Raw genomic sequence first — 17,974 nt, 5'->3', positions numbered from 1 at the left:
CCCCCCCCCCGTAGGATTTTGCTCCTCTGATCCGGACGTTAGATCTCGCGTGGCGGCATGCGGATCTAGGGGTTTCTCTAGAGGCGGCGGCGGCCGCAATAGGGGCAGATGGCGCTCTTGGGGATGCGGGGGCTCTCGGTCTTCATCAGCGACATACGCAACTACCACAACAAGGAGCAGGAGCGCCTCCGCGTCGAGAGTGGACACCATACTTCACCCATTCCTTCTCGGCGCTCACCCAGGAAGACTACAGCCAGGTACAATGATACTGTGTATTATGTAGTGTTCCTTGCACAATCTAGCAGACCCGGACGCCAGTGGGGAGGCAGCGGGTGTTCGTGTAGATAGAGACTGGCTGCATTCTCGGCATGTACCTAGACCGCGGGGACAACACACACACTGTCAAGCGCTGATTGCAGCTCACGCTCAACGTGCCCAGCGGCGAGACCTCGCTCACTTTCGACGATCGCATCTTAGACGAAAAATGCTTGGGTAAAGGAGTTTGGCTTGGATGCTATGTGGAAGAGCCCGAATGGCACAATTAGGAACATTCTAAATGGTAAGATGCTGCTACAGCCTATAAGTTTAACATTTCTTGAGTCATCTGGACTGACAGTTTCATTCTTGTGCTCACTTTCTGTAGGCACTGTGTTCAGAGAACCAATCATCTGCAAAAATGTCCCATAGCTTGTTGTAGATATGGAAGGAAGACCACAATCATAGGTACTCATTTATGTATATTTAAAATAAATCTTCTCTAATTTTTTTTCTATGTAGTAAAATTTAGTGCATCCTAAAATATACTCCATAATTTGTGATTTATGAAACAATGGCTAAAAAGTTACAACCTTTGAATTATTTGTTTAAACAAACCAAAAACTCTAGAACCAGTATGTTTAATTTAATTTGTTTTTCCTGATGCGAACATGAGCATATCTGATTTATCCATCTCTATAAACAGCAGGTCATACAAGGTTTTTAGGTTTAGTGGAGCTTGCATTGACTAACATTTTTTCTCAAGAGCCAACGCCGATATTATACTTCCTGCATCGATTTGTTGTGCTCATTTTCCCCTTGTCATGGGTTTGCGTGCTAGGCCTTATCTAATTCGCCCATAAGAAATATTATTATGCTACTACATGCAAACCTCAATTTCATTCCTTTTTTCTTAAACATCGATCTCCTTCCAACACTGAAACATGAATATTCAACGCTTGCCCCATTAAATGTCCTACGATGCATTTTCTATATTTCCGCTAAGTGAATCCTGTAAATAATTGACCTCTTCCATTTGTCCTTTATTGTTACTCATAGAGGGAAAAGAAGAGCAAGTTGAGCTGGAGGTGTTCAACTTCACTGGTGTCGGAGGAGTTGCCTTATCAATGTACAACACTGACGAGGTGTAGTTGGTGCTTGCTACTATTCCATTAAGAAATGGCCATTGTATCTTCGCACCAAGAACACTATTTTGAAGAAATTTTATGGCAAGTAAGGGTCTTGCTAAACTGTTATCTCATTATTTTCCAGGTCTTACTGATGGTGTCTTTTCTCTGGTTCAGCATGTTTATATGTGTACTTGATTTGTTTACAGGTTCAAGTATCTTCAGTTCTTGGTTTACCATATCCAACCCAATTTGTGCATGGGCCTCCGACGACGCCACAGTGATCAAGGTAGACATCATGTTTATATGTGTACTTGATTTTGCCTCATATAACTTTTGTGCTTGATTTTGCCTTAATTGGTCATCTGAGTGTCCACTTTTATGTAGTTTTGCCATTAAATCAACACATTATACCTTTGAGCTTCCGTGGATACTTACAGGCTATCTGCCCAGTTAACAAGAAGATGGCTTTTGTCGGCTGTGCCAGACATGAGCTTGTTCATGTTGGTCAAGATACTCGCTTGAACTACAAAGTTATCGAGCTATGAACACTCTCAAACCAAGCCATATTCCAGATCCAGTGTCAAGTTGAAAACATGAGTGTGACATAATATTTTATTGTCAATCTGTTACTGTTCATATATTTGATGATAAAATATTGTCATGCCTTCAACTCCAGACTTAAATCTAGCATAAGTTGTTGATGCGGCTCTGTCTAATTCAGAAAACAGAGAATAAATTACATACTTTGTCTGTTTTGATGCCTGTTGTCTGTTCTAATGCCTTGTGTCTCCTCTGTTTATACCATTATGGGGACGTTGGAGGCTGGAGGTCAGAGTCATTGAGGGATGGTGAACCTCCATTCCTTAGCTCATCTCATTCTTTTTTTGCTACTTCATCATGAATTATGGTCATTCCTGCTGCTGATTTCTGAGCTTGCCTTCCGTTTGTTTTTTTCCTATTTATTTTGGTTTCTTTCTATTCTTCACTAGGAGAGACTTTTCGTCGACTTTCACTATCACGTTCATTCACCTGTCCATGTGTATCTGTTTTCATTGGAGATAAGATTGTTTTTGGTCATTAACATGCGCTTTCTAAAGCTAGATAGCTAAAATTAGTTGAGATATGGATTGATTGTTAAGGAGATTTAAGCTTTTTTGTTTTACCACATGAAGTAGTAAGGCACCCAGAATATACATCATGAAGTGTGTGTAGTTTTTTGGATCTTACTCAAACATTAGGCTTCATGTCTTTATTGTAGATAACCAGAATCACCCAGACTAGAATAGGATTGCAGAGTTTCTGGATGATGTTGCCAGAAGGATGCGGCAAGAAGGCCATGATCCTAAGAAAAAGTATGCTCTGATGGGTGCCGATGATGCAGTGCATGACGAGGCACTATGTGGGCAGAGCTGAAAGCTCGCCGTCGCATTCGGTGTGCTGAATTTACCGGAGGAACGACCATGTGCCCACAGCTGTAATAGGATTTGCACTTGTAGGTTGGATTAGGATAAAAACAATAACTGGCTGGGAATTTGAACCACTGTCTAATTTGGACAGTAATTATTAGTGAGATGCCAAGGCACACTGTCATTTTGTAACTGCATGCTATTAGGGGTCAAGTATAGTGCTTTTATATGGTTTGAGTTGCCAAGCTTAGTTAATGAACCATGAATAATAATATTCTATTACTTTTTAATTGCAGTTAGCCAGTTACTTATCAAAGTGGGATTCTTATTACAGTTGTGGGACATTCTTGTAGAGAACAATTAGGACATTATGGTTCTGTTTTATGCCTATTTTTTCTGCCATCCTTTTGCTTTTGCATTATGATTGTGTGGTAAAAGAAATATTCAACGGCTCCATATTGGAATGTTTCTATGGAATTTCACTGTAGGCAGACATTATGGAGGTCCATTCTCCATTGAACACTCTAGGGTGTCTTGAGGCAGTTACAAACTAGCTTGAACTGTAGTGCTTCAAAAGCTAAACCTGAACTGAAGTCAGATGTCTTCCAAGTTCTCGGAGGCTTAAGTGCTTAACATTAGAGTGTTACACTTTTTATTGTACCGACTACCGACTTTTTATTGAACCACTATAAATCAGTCAAATCAATACTCGAAATGGTTCAATGCCTTAGAGTTGAAATGGAATTTTATCTCTTTTAGATGCAAAAATTGGAAAAATCTTACCATAGCCTTGTTTTTGTATTGATCTATCACAGGTCTTGCTGGTGCCACTGCAGATGTCTACTGTTATGACGTGTTATCAAATAAGTGGACCAGGTACAATGTTTCAGAAATTGCTTGACTTCTATGAATGTGTTGCTTAGACACTATGTTTTTCTGTTTTCTTTTCCTAAATTTGTTGGATCCTATGTTCATCTCTGGATATCATGTACCACTTATTGACCACAACATTAATATTGCCAGGCTTACTCCTCTTGGTGAACCTCCTTCACCAAGAGCTGCACATGTAGCAACTGCTGTTGGAACCATGGTGGTCATTCAGGTACCTAGCTTAGATGTGTCAATTTTGTTGTCAGGTCAGTGCTGATGCAATAGCGAATATCACCTATCCCTTCGCATTTTGTTTCTTTTAGGGTGGAATTGGTCCTGCTGGCTTATCCGCTGAGGACCTTCATGTTCTTGATCTTACACAATAACGAGAAGAAGAAAGATGGAGAAGATGAAGATGAAGACTGTACTGGTGAGAGTGAGGATGAAAAAGAGTCCACGGGAAGAGTTACCAGTGTGAAGAGACCAAAGTATGCGATAAGATCTAAAAGCTCAGATAGTAGGGAAAACTCGAAGACTGGAAGTGACAGAAGTATCGACGAAGATGACGGCACTGAGGATGAGCAAGATGAGACTCAGGGAGGTTTTTTAGTTAACGACGAGGATGACGAGCCTGTGGAAGAGCTGAGCGATGAAGAGGAGGAGGAATTTGACTATGAGGAAGATGATGGTTGATAACCACGTCAAAAAAGAACCTTCTCAGTGATGAACTGATACTGACAAGTGACAAGCAGTATGTTTATATTCCTTTGAACTTGTGTAAAAACAATGTGTGGCAACTGTGTTAGTGTTGTTAATTCTGAAAAATGACGTTTTTATATATCTGCATTGCTTATCTCAGCAGTGAACCGAATTTTCACTCAGCTGTGCTGCCATGCTGCGACATGGGCCACGAACGAGCCTGCATGAAAGCAATTTGTTTCCGTTTGAAATCAGTCTTTGCACTATCAACGACAGGCCAACACTGGTGGTTGTTTTCACCAGAAGTAGGTGTAATAAATCATGTGAATATTTTTCGACCAACCGAACAAAGCTTCAGTATCCATATGAATTATACCATTCCTGAGTTAGAAGATTTAGTATCAGCATGGTTTTTTTTCACATATACGTGTGTATCATTATATTAAAAAGAAGAATAAAAGAGGTCTAAAGAAACTTCATACAACTGCACTCCACCACACCAAACCTGAATACATAGGAAGGGGTCTAAAGAAACTTCATACAACTGCACTCCACCACACCAACCTGAATACATAGGAAGGGGTCTAATAAAACCTTAGACAACAACACATGACCCTACAAGACCTGATCTGATTACATAGAAAAGAAAACTACAAGACCGCGATGGCATAGGTGGATTCTCTTGCTACTCAACTGTGGTTTAAATTGGGACTTTTAGTTTGACTGTTTGCTGAGGATTCTATTTCTTTTGCACAGAGTGGTGGTTCAAGGTCATGGTACTGGTCCACGGTATGGACATGTGATGGCCTTGGTTGGTCAATGATTCTTATTGACAATTGGTGGCAATGATGGTAGGAAATTGCTCGTGTCTGTCATGTCTATATTATTGCTACATACAGATCATTCTAGCTGATCGATGTTGATAGTAAGACTACATCAATGTTTCAGGAAAATGACCCCAGACAAGATGTATGGGCCTTTGATACTGTGGCCAAGCCATATGAATGGAGAAAACTTGAACCCGAAGGTGAAGGGCCACCACCATGCATGTAAGTGCCCCAATAACACTGAGGAAACTTTACTCCTTTTAGATTCTACTTAAATCATTGAGCTTAAGAGTAACTCCAAGAGTTTCTATATCCTTATTGATAGAATATAGATTTTGGTCCTCCAACAGCTTCTTTAACTAGATGTCCAAATATTGCTATCCTCTATTCCAGATTTCTGGCTAGGCAAAGATGCAGAGCTATATTGACTCTAGAGTGTGCACAAGATATAGAAAAACTATTGGAACGGAACCGTAGCGCGCGGCACTCGCCGGGCAACGCGGACAACGGCCTGCTGTGGTTCTACCTCACGCCGATTCGTAGCGCCAGCGGCCGCCGGACTGGTGTCCTCCCAGTGAAAGGCGGTCGGCAGCTGAGGTCGCAGTCGTTCGCGCGGACGATGCTGAGGCTGTAGCCAGTAATATATAGTCATGGACCTATTCTGAGCAACCATGCATGATCACATCGAACATATTTAGGCTATATTGGAAATTGAGGCACTATTAGTGCTCAGTTTTAAATAGAGAAATAGTAATAGCGGAATGAATTAATCTGCAAATTAAATTTGCGAGTTATTAAAATCAGTGATAATATATGTTATTCATTTTTATGTAACTGTTGTGCATAAATATTTTATCGAATAATTTATGTTGTGACATTTTATTGAATAATTTGTGTACCGTTTTGTTGCGATGTTGTGCACGCGATTGTAGGGAGGGCATATTATGGCGGCTACGAGGAACCGATGTTCCTGTGTGGCGGTGACAACGACACCGTGGAGCCAAGGCAATGTCAGCAAGCTGATTTTTCAGATTGGAATCTATGGTTCTTTTTAAAGATCGAATATGTTCTAGCATCTTAAAAAGATTTGTCAGAATGTAAACATTTGTTCTGAAGTCATTTAGGCCTCAAACAGAATTTCTTGGACTTATTTCGTTGGAGGGAATGGGACATCTCGAGATCTAAATGTGTATAGAAGATCCAAATGTGTATAGAACATATATTTTTTATGGTATCAAATATGATTATGTGCAAAACATGGACATAGTACTATAACAATGAAACACACATCTGTACATAATTTATTATGATATTATATGTTGTTGTTGCAACGCACAGTCACTCACCTAGTATAAAATTAAGAATTAACATTATCACCTTTGTATTACTAGGCGCGAGCATGCGACTTAAAAGTTAGCATACATAATTGTTGATCAGAATTTGACAAAGTTTGGATTCCAAAATGTGTATAGATTTACCATGATATTTTTTTCCAAAGGTCTTTTCATTTACCATGTTCGTTCATTGAATTGAATGAGAGGTGGTGGCCCAACAAGCCAGACAGCAGCGCAGAGAAACGGTGCGGTGCCAGTGCCACACAAAAAAGGAAGTTCATGTGAGAAAACACCTCATCCACACGCAGAGACGAAGGCCCTGCCCACCTCACGTTGCTGCTCCCAAATATCTGGCAGGGAAACAAATCCTATCCCCTCCTACGCCCCGGCCATTCACTCACCCACCTAGCTAGTCATCACTAGTCACGTTCGTCCACCAGAGACAACAATGGCCATGGAGACGTGCTTCAGAGCGTGGGCGCTGCACGCCCCCGCTGGCAGCAAGGACAGGCTCCTCGTCGGCAACCTGGTGCTGCCGTCGAAGCGGGCGCTCGCGCCGCTGTCCGTGGGCCGCGTCGCCACGCGCCGGCCGCGGCACGTCTGCCAGTCCAAGAACGCAGTGGACGAAGGTAATAATTGGATACACAGTTGCTAGCTGCCAATATATATGTATATATGAAGTGAACTGACTGACGATGACCCTCGGCGATATATGCTTGTCGGGGCAGTTGTGGTGGCGGACGAGAAGAACTGGGACGGGTTGGTGATGGCGTGCGAGACGCCGGTGCTGGTGGAGTTCTGGGCGCCGTGGTGCGGGCCGTGCCGGATGATCGCGCCGGTGATCGACGAGCTGGCCAAGGACTACGCCGGCAAGATCACGTGCTGCAAGGTGAACACGGACGACAGCCCCAACGTGGCGTCTACCTACGGCATCCGCAGCATCCCCACCGTGCTCATCTTCAAGGGCGGCGAGAAGAAGGAGAGCGTCATCGGCGCCGTCCCGAAGTCCACGCTCACCACCCTCATCGACAAGTACATCGGTAGTTCATGAGCATGCCATGCCATGCCATGCATACATGCATCGACGACTAAACACATATGTGTATCTCTAGTAGCCTTTGCATACGGGATATGATCAATTCAAGCAGCCAGCCGTCTGCTACTGCTGTGTTATATATACCATACCTCCATGTCGAATCCAGAGTACATTAATTAGTTTCAGTTCACGATTTCGATTCAGTATATATATATATATATATATATATATATATATATATATATATATATATATATATATATATATATATATATATATATATATATATATATATATATATATATATATATATATATATATATATATTAATGCATCTGTGTGTATTAATTCATCTGTGTACATATTAATTAATACTAGTGAACATTCATCAGAAAAGAAAAGAAAAACAGTTACACAGATGGGTCGTCATCCAAGATTCAGAAACTTTTCCTCATGCTTTCCACTAGTAAATAACAGCTTATACATAGTATAGCACAGCTACAGTGAGATTCTTGGCCATCAAAAGGTACACAAGAGTACGGTGAGCCATGGTACACAGACTGCAAGAGAGAAATCATCGTCATCCAACCCGAAAAAAAACAGGGGAAAGACGCTCTGATCTTCCCCCCAGTTTGGAATCCGCCGACACTTGCCCCCAACCCCCAATGGGTTGGGTACGGTCCTCCTATTTGCGGATTACAAAGGAACACAGCCATACAGACACTTGTCGTAACATTGCTAATGTTTCCTTTTTGCTGTAACATAAGAACCCGCCGCTTCTGAGGGATGTAACGTTTATGCTGTCAGTGATGGACCCAACGAGTATAAATATCAGGTGCGAGCTCTCTGGCTCCTGCTCACTCTACTGAGACGACTTCCAGTCGTACTGGAGGCTATTGAAACTGTTGGCAGCCCTAAGGCCCCCGAGCAATTGGTTTCCTAAATCTCGCTGTTGCTGCTGCTGGTGGCTCAGCTGTGCCAGGTCATGCGCGCTGTGATTCATGGTGCCGGCCCTTCCATTCATCGCCAACGCGTTGTTCCCCATTGCTGTTCTCATCTGCTGACCAAGGCCACCCATAGCCCCGAATCCCATTCCGTTGATGATTCCAGGGCTATTTGTCATGGGATTGCCAGCTAAGGAGTTGGCACCGTTAAGACCAACCGTGTTTGCTGTCTTCATATTGCTTCCCACTGGCCCAACGCTGTTAATATGGGACTGCATCATCAGGTCTTGCAGTATCCTCTGGACTGAGCTTTGAGGCTCGTTTGGCTCGGGTTCTTGAGGCCGACTTGCAGGCGTTTGCATAGGAGGTAGGCTTGATGGCATGGTCGGCGAATTCATTTGGCTAGAGTGCTGGGGAGCAGGCATCATATTGCCATTTGATGCTGAGGGTGCTGGCAAGGGAAACGATGCCGGTCCATTTGATTGCATGGAGTTCGTTGAGTTGGCCTTGGCAGCTGGACCACTGTTTCCGCCATTATAGATACCATTGCCACTGCTTGTTGGATGGTCTTGTCTGTAACTTACTGAGCCTTGGAGGAGACCAACAACAGATGAAGAAGATGGTGCGGAAGTACATGGTGCACAATTGAGTGAATTGTTTGACGTAGCATCACCATTGCCGGAGGCAGAGGCTTCCATTCCAGTTGCAGGAGCAGAATTTTGGCCACTCTGGTTAGAATTCTGTGGGACAGGTTTCTGCCCCTCAGACTCCTGCTGGACTTGAACAGAACTAACCCCTGAATTCCCCCTCCTAGGGAACTTATGCAAGCTCTCTGGAAAAAAGAAACAACATGATTGTGTGCGTTAAAAACAAGCAGAAGAAAATGATTCATACCAAGGCTTGTCACATTAAAAAATGACAAACAACTCGTCGATAGTATAGTAATATATTATAATGCAAGCAAACTCAGAGCCAGTAACTATATGTTGTATGTTCAATAATGTATTTCATTAACTTTTCATCTAGACAGCAGCCTACAGAAACTAAGATATAGAGATTTCGATGGATAAGAGCTGTATAAGAATAAAAAATGCGATGAACATTAGCCAATAGAAAGTGTCCATATTGTTTTAGTTCTCCTGATTCTGCGTTTGAACATAACATATCCCAAATCTCACTATGATAATGTAAGAAAGATATGGGCTGCAGAACACAGAAACAGAACTGTTCAGAATTGGGGTGAACTGGTACAAATAACATTTTCCTTTCTCCATATTGAACAAATTATGTTTCAAAGCAAGAATATATTAAGCCACAAGAACAGGATAAAAAACGGTAAGTAATACTGCACCTATTGGACCAGACCCAGTCTGCCTGCTGTGATCGATCAAATCTTTCATACAATTGACCACCTCTGCAATCTGATTATCAATGTTTAGACAAAAGAAAACATTAATCAGGGTGATAACTTCACTTAATAGGAGAGTGGCATAAAAGAAGATGAAATTGGTAGCTAAATCGACATGGCTAAGTACAATAGAGTCATGTGGTGTTGTGGACACATATTGCAAGAAAGTAGGACACAATAATAACAGAATCAAACTTAGATGGTAACGCGTAAGGACTCATGAAACAGTCTGTACCTGGAGGCAGCGGACATATCTTTTCGTGTATCCTAAATCATTTACCAATGGCACTTCCAGTGCCTTAGCCAACTGACGAGCACATGCCACAAACCTAGTTCGATAATTTCATGTATTAGAACAATTAATGTGGATGAGTAAATGGAAGTAGCGATCACACGTGTCAATGCAAACAGAAGTCATAAGGAGGGAAATAAAAGCAGTTCTCTTAATTCAGGGTAAAATGAGATCAAATATTGGAGGTCTGTTATCAAATTCCCTCCATCTTAAAATATAATGCATGCATGTATTTCAAAATTCAAACTTTATTATCTTTGCCCAGCAAATATCCTAATCATATGAGTTTTTATTTAAAAATATTTTCCAATGATCAAACATATGTTGCCATCAATTACATATCATAGGAGAAATTAGTGGCCAAAGTGTGACCTTGATGACTGCACCTAGTTAAATTTAAATCACACATTATATTTTAGTACCAAGGGAATGCTAGATTGTAAATATTACACAAGACCAAACTTCATGGGACCAGGCCAGCGACATGTATGGCAAGAAATTATAAATCGCTGCTCCCATAAACCAATGCAGGAGCTACATCCAAAACCCATTAAGTAGCTACAGCCCAAACCCCGTGCAGGATAGATAATTATTAATTAAGGTGCTCATTACTGCTCTCAACCCATTACAGAAATCAACTCAGCACCCACCATTCACCAAGACGGAAATGCCATAATAGTTGAGAAAGGCAAAAGTAACAAAGCAAGTCAGGGCCAATAATAATCAAGGCTGTATTAACTACAAAGTCACCACTTGCAGCATATAAAAATGTTGGCTATATAGATAGCAGTATAATTCAAACCCTAGGTGGCTCACAGCAGCATAGAAAAATATGTATGTGTTCAATAGCTTGTATACTGCTCCCTCCATTCCAAATTGTAACATGTTTTGGCTTTTTCTAAATACATTGCTTTCACTATGTATCTAGACATAATGTATAGCTAAGTGCATACCAAAAGTTATGTATCTACAAAAGACAAAACGTCTTATAATTTGGAATGTACTTATGTCAGCGGAAGTTCAAATGTCCAATAGCAACAGATTTAGTTGTTCATTGAAGTATTTTGACACTCCTGCTCCCAGTTGCATCTTTCAGAATTTTTTGGCTCACAGGAACCGTGTTTCTGGTATAAGTGTATTGACTGCTTCCTCAACGCACATGGCATGCATGCTATACAAGCAGCTTCCAAAGCACACAACACATAGGATGATGTCTACGCATTTTCTAGTTAACTTAACAAAGCCCTTTTAAATTCTCCATTTTGTGCAGTGTTCAAATGCAAAGTACTATATACTTACATGCACTAATATTCTATACAATGAAGGTTATGGCATGCAAAATTCAAATCAGGACTCAGGTATCTTGTTTTAAAAAGATAGCAAACAGAAAATAACCGGTTCTACTATGAGGATGCAAACTATGGTTAATGTATATATAAGTACAACCATACAAGCACTAGAAGCACCAATGCAATAGAAGAGGCAAAATCTGCAAAGATCAAGAAACCATGTGCCACAAGTATGGATAGCTATATCAGCGTAGCATTGTGGGGAGATTGCCAGATTGGATAACTAAGCTCAGAACAAAGGCTTGGCAAAAAATTGAATCTAACAAAGAACTGGATTTGAAGTTCAAAAGCATAAGCATATCAAAGAAGTGCCCTTACGAGTTACAATTGTTTTGCAAGTCCTGACTTGAGAGTGACGCTGAACTTTGAACGGAAGACTGGTACTTTTGCACCACAGCACCAAGTTGACTGACCTAGTAGAAGGCCAAGGTGCACGAAATTAAGTCATCCATGATCAGAATCACAACGCAGATTAAAGATGCACAATCCATTATCTTTGGGAAGACGATACCTGTGGAATGATTGATCTCCGAGGAATAAGTTCCTCATGACGCCGAGCACAGAACTCCCACGATGCAATCTAATGAGTACAATGGACACAACAGTTTATCAAATATTGTTAAATTCATATGAAGTGTAACAAACTACTACTAGTACTGTACTACACAAGTACACAATATGCATCATTATAGGTCTTTTCTTCGTTCACAAATGTATGTCATCCTATGTTTTGAGGTGGTTTTGTTAGCAACTTTGCATCCCTTTAAACCATTTTGCCTTCCACAATAAAGAGAGACAAAAAGGCTACCTTACTGCCTTCCACCAAATTATAGCTCTACAAATGAATTCATCAGTGCATGCATGCGTGGGGGGCATAGAACACTGCCTAGTGTAACAAATTTCAGTAATTGCAGTAATATACAAAAGTTTCTCTTTAATAACACGAGAAAGCAAAAGAAATAAATGCACCATTGCATGATGACATTAATTAACAAGGCTAGAATGGTAATTTCAGACCAGACCATCAATCAGTTTACCCTAGAATGCCAAACAGTTTTTTTCGAGATTGATATCCACCATTTTGAAAAACGAGATGGGCCTTAACTCTCTGATCATTTTGGTGGCTTGGGAAGAGTGGAAGCATCGCAATTCTTGCGTGTTTGAAAATGCTACACCAAGCGTCAAGAGGTTCTGAGTGCTGTCAATGCTGAAGGCGCCCTTTGGTGTAGGGCTGGTGCAAGAAAGCTCCATCAGCTCTTGGTCAGGGCTCCGGCCATGGATGTTTATGTGTCCCTTTGGTCGAACCTTATGTTTTTTAGTGTGGCGCATCTGTTATAGAGTTTAGTGTTTGGGGGTGTGTTGTTCTTGTACTCAGGACGGGTCTAACCTGTCCCCTTTGCTTCTTTTTCTACCTTATATGAAATGACGCGCGGCTCTCCTGCGTAGTTCAAAAAACATTTTTTTTGTGCGGGGACACTATTCCAACAAAATAACAAAGTATCTCAACTAGAGAACATATTACCTTAAGGTCTTGGTTGAATACAATTCTTAGATGCCCCTCACGAACTACACGCAGTTGCTCAAAGACACTCTCCTGGATCGCTTTGGTATAGTCCAAAACAATCTGTCCAGATGAATTCTGGGACTCTTTCGGCATATCAACATACAGAAGTTCCTCAAGTGTACCACTGGCATATTTGATTTGGCACAACCGTGGCAAGACCTCAACTGTCGTTTCTATAGAAGGTATGATACCATCAAATAGTTAGTAGTGATGCATAATAGCACACAAATAGAAAATATCTAGCATTTAAATCACAATAATACTCACCAAAACCTCGCCCTGGCTTCCTACTGCATATCTCACAATGCCAAACATCCTAAAAGATAAAATGAAATTGTATAAATGGTTAAAAAATAATCAAAAAGATCAGATTGGGGTATTCCCAAAAACATATCGCATGTAAACAAAATACTTCATGATTGCTATTAATCATAACAAACACCCAGGACATTAAAATTGAACTACCAGCCTATACTCAATGCCATAGAGAGAAGGTAAACCTGAGGGAAAACTCCGGTAGTTTGACGGCCATTGCCATACAGAGATACGCACCACCTCTTCTTGGCACTCGGGGCAAAGTATTCATTGACAAAGTTCCTCCAGTACTCGATGTTATTGTCCTAATACCACATCTTTAATAATAAGCATCCACCTAGGTTGCAATAATGGCAATATTTATTTGTGACAAATGTTTACCTGTGGCCTGTTTTGCTGGTGATACATGTAATGTGTCAATCTCTTTGCACAGGTCCCTGGTTCATAAGCAGGTGTTTTACCAGCCCGCATATTTAGACTTTGTTGACGAAGCAACTGCTGGTGCTGATGTTGCTGTTGTTGTTGCTGCTGTTGCTGCTGCTGCAATTGGTTTCTCTGCAAAGGCAGGTTCTTGAGAATCTGCTGTTGTTGTTGATGTTGTTGCTGTTGCTGCTGCAGTTGCAAGAACAGCTGCTGCTGTTGTAGGAGGCTCAGCTGAGTAGCTGCAGCCTGGGGGTTCTGCTTAGACAGCTGCAACATATGTCGTTGCTGTTGATGCTGCTGTTGCTGCAGGACCACAGATGGATCGGAGCTTTGGTGCTCCATCTTGACAGCACCCAAGCTCCTCAGCGCTTGCAACTGCGGCTCAAGCTTCACACCGCCACTCGAACTGCGTTGCATCTGTGTGGAAACACTCTGATCCGGCTGCCCCATCTGCTGCTCCAGTTTGACCCCACCCAGGACGCCTCCATTCTCCAGCTTCACTGCAGGCTGCTGCTGCTGCTGAGTTTGTGGCATCATATGCTGCTGATTATATGTCATTGGCATTTGCTGTTGCTGCTGCTGTTGATTTTGTGAATCGTGTGGTGCATCCAGCTGCATCTGCTGCTGTTGTAAGCCGTCGGCACCAAGCTGATTGCCGAAACTACCAGGGGCGGAGGAGGAGGAGGAGAACACCATGGAATCGGGCCCTCCAGTGCCAACCAAATCACCAACACCATCAAGGCCGCCTCTGTGCTGCAGCCCACCGATGGGGAGACCGGCGCCGCTGCCCGGCATTGCCCCAGTCCCCCCATTCCCATACGAGTGCTGCCTGCTGAGCATGGACGCGACACTGGACGCGCCGGCCAGCAAGCCGTTCCCACTGCCGCCACCATACTGCGTGCGCGGCGAGACAAGGGACGAGAAGGGCGACGACTGCGAGGGCAGCACCCCGCCGGCGCCGACCATCCCCATCCCCGGCTGGTCGCCGCCTGCGCCGCCGAGGAGGCTGGAGGTCGTCCGGAGCAGCGACGCGCCCACCTGCTGTCCAGGGCCCATCGGGTTGGGCTGCCCCGACGGCACCATCTCCCCGAAATCCAGTCGGGGACCGTACCTTCACGCTTCACTCCGCGCCGCAGCAAAAACCGCCGAGATCCGCCGCGCGTCGGGGAACATCCGCCGCGGCGCGCGGCAAATCTAGGCGAGGCTGCGAGCGACTCCGGCGCCCGGCAGAAAACCGGAGCCGGGCGAAACGCGCGCGCCTCCACACGCCACCTTCCGTCCTGGAATCCCAGCGGAAGCGAGCGAGCGACTGACTGGGCGAGTTGCAGTGCAGTACTGCAGCACCGAGCAGAGGCCGGCCGAGCCCGAGGGCCGAGGGGCAAGGAAAGCAGGCGCGGGTTGGTCAGAACCGAAGCGCGCACGGGAGGTCCACAGCGCGCCCCGCGTCTCCAGAAGCAGAGCAGCCACCGCGGGGATTACAGCCCGCCTCCGCGCCACGTCGATCCGGGCCTCGACCCTCCGCGGCGGGCGCGCAAACGTGCCTCCTCCGGCGCCGAGGTGGCGCCGCCGGGCCGGGCCGGGCCGCACTCCGGCGAGGGCGACTCCGCTGGACTTCCCCGCGAGCAGGAGGAGGAGGAGGAGGAAAGCGGGAGCGGGAGCTACCGGAGGAAGGGAAGGGAAGGGAAGCGAACGAAAGGAAGGGGAGAGAAGGCAGTAGCAGTCAGCAGAGCAGTAGAAAATCCTGCGACTCGGGTGCGTGCGTGCGCGTGCCCCCGGGACCCGTCCTTGTTTGCGGACGTCAAAAAAACCTCGCAACCGCATTGGATTCCGTTAAGATCCGCGACCGCCGGACCGGCTGCCCGCCCTGCCTCGCTGACGCGCCGGTCCCACGTGGAATGTGGACCCCGAGGATGAGGGGGACGCGACGCGGCGGGTCCGCTACAGCCTCACCGCAGCCGCTCTTCCTCTCGCGTTCGTGTGGTGTGTGCGGCTTTCATCTCGCGTCGCGTGACGGGGCTTGGCTGTGGCCTGGCGTCTGCGGTGTCAGTGGTGGTGAATGGTGATGGGAGGCGTGAGGCGTCACGTCCACCACCCACGGCTAGTGCTGTCGCTCGCCGTGCCGCCGGCGGACGCTCACTCCGGTCATTCCTACTGTACTCCAACCTTGTCCACACCGGTGTGCAGCGTGCTAGTAGAAATTGGGGCGTAACCTGGTTTTCTTTTTTTTCCTACAAGCAAAGCCGGCGTCACCGGGACCGAAGGACAAGATTACCTACCAAATAACCGTAGAAAAAAAGCCTGGTCTTACGCCGAAACAGGCAAACAGTAGCCCGTTACATTACAGCTCACCTATCCTGTCAAGTTTATCCTCTCGTCACCACTATTCCATGTGACATGTGAGTCTGTTCGATTAAAACGGTTGTTTGCAGTTTGCATCACTGCATGTATAATCTATAAAGACAAAAACATTATATAAACAGTAGAAGCTTGTACGTGATGAAAGCTCTTATCTTTATTGATCTGTTTTTTATATATATAAAGATGAAAGGGTGCAACCAAAACGATGCAACCCCTAGTATTGAAACTCCCATAACCAAAAGAGTGCATTATGATGTTAATCGGGTCATACATCATAGAAACATATTTGCTCTCGTTCCTGTACGGTCCTGTTTATTTGGGATTATAATCCAAAATATTTTGATCTACACTTAGTTCAAAATGTTTTGGATTATATAGTATGTGCAGATTATAATCCTAAATAAACACCCCTTAAGTCTCTAAGCCATGTCATTCTAATTCCTTTAGCATATTCAAGAATGTTGAGTATGGTAGAGATTTGGTGAATAACTCATAAGATTATCACTCAAAATTTAGTTTGCAGTATATATCCTTTTTTAATGTAAGTTTGTGGTATATTTATATCCTAGCTATTTTGCAAACTCATGAGGATAAAATAACTTTGGGGCAATATGTTTTGTAATATTGCTCTTAATATATTATGTCTCCATGTGAACCACACATACATCATTATCTTCGGAGAAAATGGTTGGAGATTCAATGAAACCAATGCCACAAGATTGTAGTATATAGTTTATCATTCTGTAAAGTCAAACCCATTTCTGAGAGACTTCATATAATCGAGATAATCCATATGATTATTTACCAGAATGATTGGTGGACATCGTCATAGATATCCTTATTAAAGACGTCTCAAATGGGACCTTTTTCACATAATGAGTATACAAAATTTAACTATGAGCTGTCTTTTTTCAATAATAAAAATGTCAATATCTTGGTTTCTTTTGTAAAAGATACCCAGATCTATCCAGTAAAAGTCGAATCTCAATTTCTTTTGTAAAATATACTAAGATATCTTATGCCTTTAAGATAGCGAAAGATATCTCTTAACCCTAACCAATATCATTTGGTGGGAGTGACCCTATACCTTTGCAAATAGATTCATTGCAAATGTAATGTCCGACTGGATACTATTTGAAATATATGTAAGCGTACCAAAAGGCATTGATATATGAAACAACATATATCTTATCTCTATCTTCCCAAGGCTAAAGGGGGTCACCCTCTATGTCTAGAGGTTTAACTTTAGATGGGTATGAATTATTCACATAGTGATTCATCAATACATTTTGGATATAGACGTACTTTTATCCACAGTTGTCTAAAGACAATATTGAATTACAAACCCATATGCCCAATTCTAATATTTAGATTACTATATGTTATTTATCATTGACTGTCATTTTATGGGTATCAAATATGAATTAGGAATGTGTTGACATAGTTTTATGGTAATCAAACTAGTTTCACATGTTTTATAATAGATATATTGTTATGTCATAAAAAATCATATATGGTATACTAAGGCTGAGCGCAATGACGAACGCTAAAGAAAACGCTATATCTTTCGGTTACATATGAAGTATGAAGTATGAAGTAGACAAATGTTGCAGCGGCACTCCCTAACTGCTACCGCAAAATTAGAGAGAGCTTGAGAAACACTATTTGTAGAGTTTACTCCCTCCTTGCCGTACAACATGTGCAGTATGTGGTGGTTGACTGGAAAGAGAAAGAGATTTGGAAAAAAATAATATTATATATGGT

General features: G+C 43.1%; 2 protein-coding genes across 2 annotated transcripts; one reads left to right on the top strand and one right to left on the bottom strand.

Moving 5' to 3' along the window:
* Positions 1–6,915: 6,915 nt before the first annotated feature.
* On the top strand, positions 6,916–7,722 carry LOC542254 (thioredoxin M1). Its single transcript, NM_001353467.1, has 2 exons — positions 6,916–7,150; positions 7,250–7,722. The coding sequence occupies exons 1-2, from the start codon at positions 6,970–6,972 to the stop codon at positions 7,570–7,572; spliced, it is 504 nt and encodes a 167-aa protein (NP_001340396.1). The 5' UTR covers positions 6,916–6,969; the 3' UTR covers positions 7,573–7,722.
* Positions 7,723–7,980: 258 nt separating this feature from the next.
* LOC103650622 (transcriptional corepressor SEUSS) lies at positions 7,981–15,655 on the bottom strand. Its single transcript, XM_008676193.3, has 9 exons — positions 13,811–15,655; positions 13,615–13,734; positions 13,382–13,430; positions 13,073–13,287; positions 12,062–12,130; positions 11,869–11,963; positions 10,145–10,238; positions 9,853–9,922; positions 7,981–9,333 (listed from the first exon to the last, which is right to left on the bottom strand). The coding sequence occupies exons 1-9, from the start codon at positions 14,933–14,935 to the stop codon at positions 8,420–8,422; spliced, it is 2,751 nt and encodes a 916-aa protein (XP_008674415.1). The 5' UTR covers positions 14,936–15,655; the 3' UTR covers positions 7,981–8,419.
* Between the last annotated feature and the right edge of the window lie 2,319 nt (positions 15,656–17,974).

Source organism: Zea mays, chromosome 3 (assembly GCF_902167145.1).
Source record: "Zea mays cultivar B73 chromosome 3, Zm-B73-REFERENCE-NAM-5.0, whole genome shotgun sequence".
Taxonomy (NCBI): Eukaryota; Viridiplantae; Streptophyta; class Magnoliopsida; order Poales; family Poaceae; genus Zea; species Zea mays.
The sequence above is the reverse complement of the archived record's forward strand: the minus strand, read 5'-3'. Positions and strand labels throughout refer to the sequence as shown.

Bases quoted from the DNA above. Each gene is read 5' to 3' on its own strand.
- LOC542254 (NM_001353467.1), top strand. From the start codon at position 6,970: ATGGCCATGGAGACGTGCTTCAGAGCGTGGGCGCTGCACGCCCCCGCT. The intron at 7,151-7,249 runs GTAATAATTGGA...TTGTCGGGGCAG, and splicing joins CAAGAACGCAGTGGACGAAG to TTGTGGTGGCGGACGAGAAG.
- LOC103650622 (XM_008676193.3), bottom strand. From the start codon at position 14,935: ATGGTGCCGTCGGGGCAGCCCAACCCGATGGGCCCTGGACAGCAGGTG. The intron at 11,964-12,061 runs GTATCGTCTTCC...GCCTTCTACTAG, and splicing joins GGAGATCAATCATTCCACAG to GTCAGTCAACTTGGTGCTGT. The intron at 10,239-11,868 runs GTAAGGGCACTT...TTATCGAACTAG, and splicing joins TTGCAAAACAATTGTAACTC to GTTTGTGGCATGTGCTCGTC.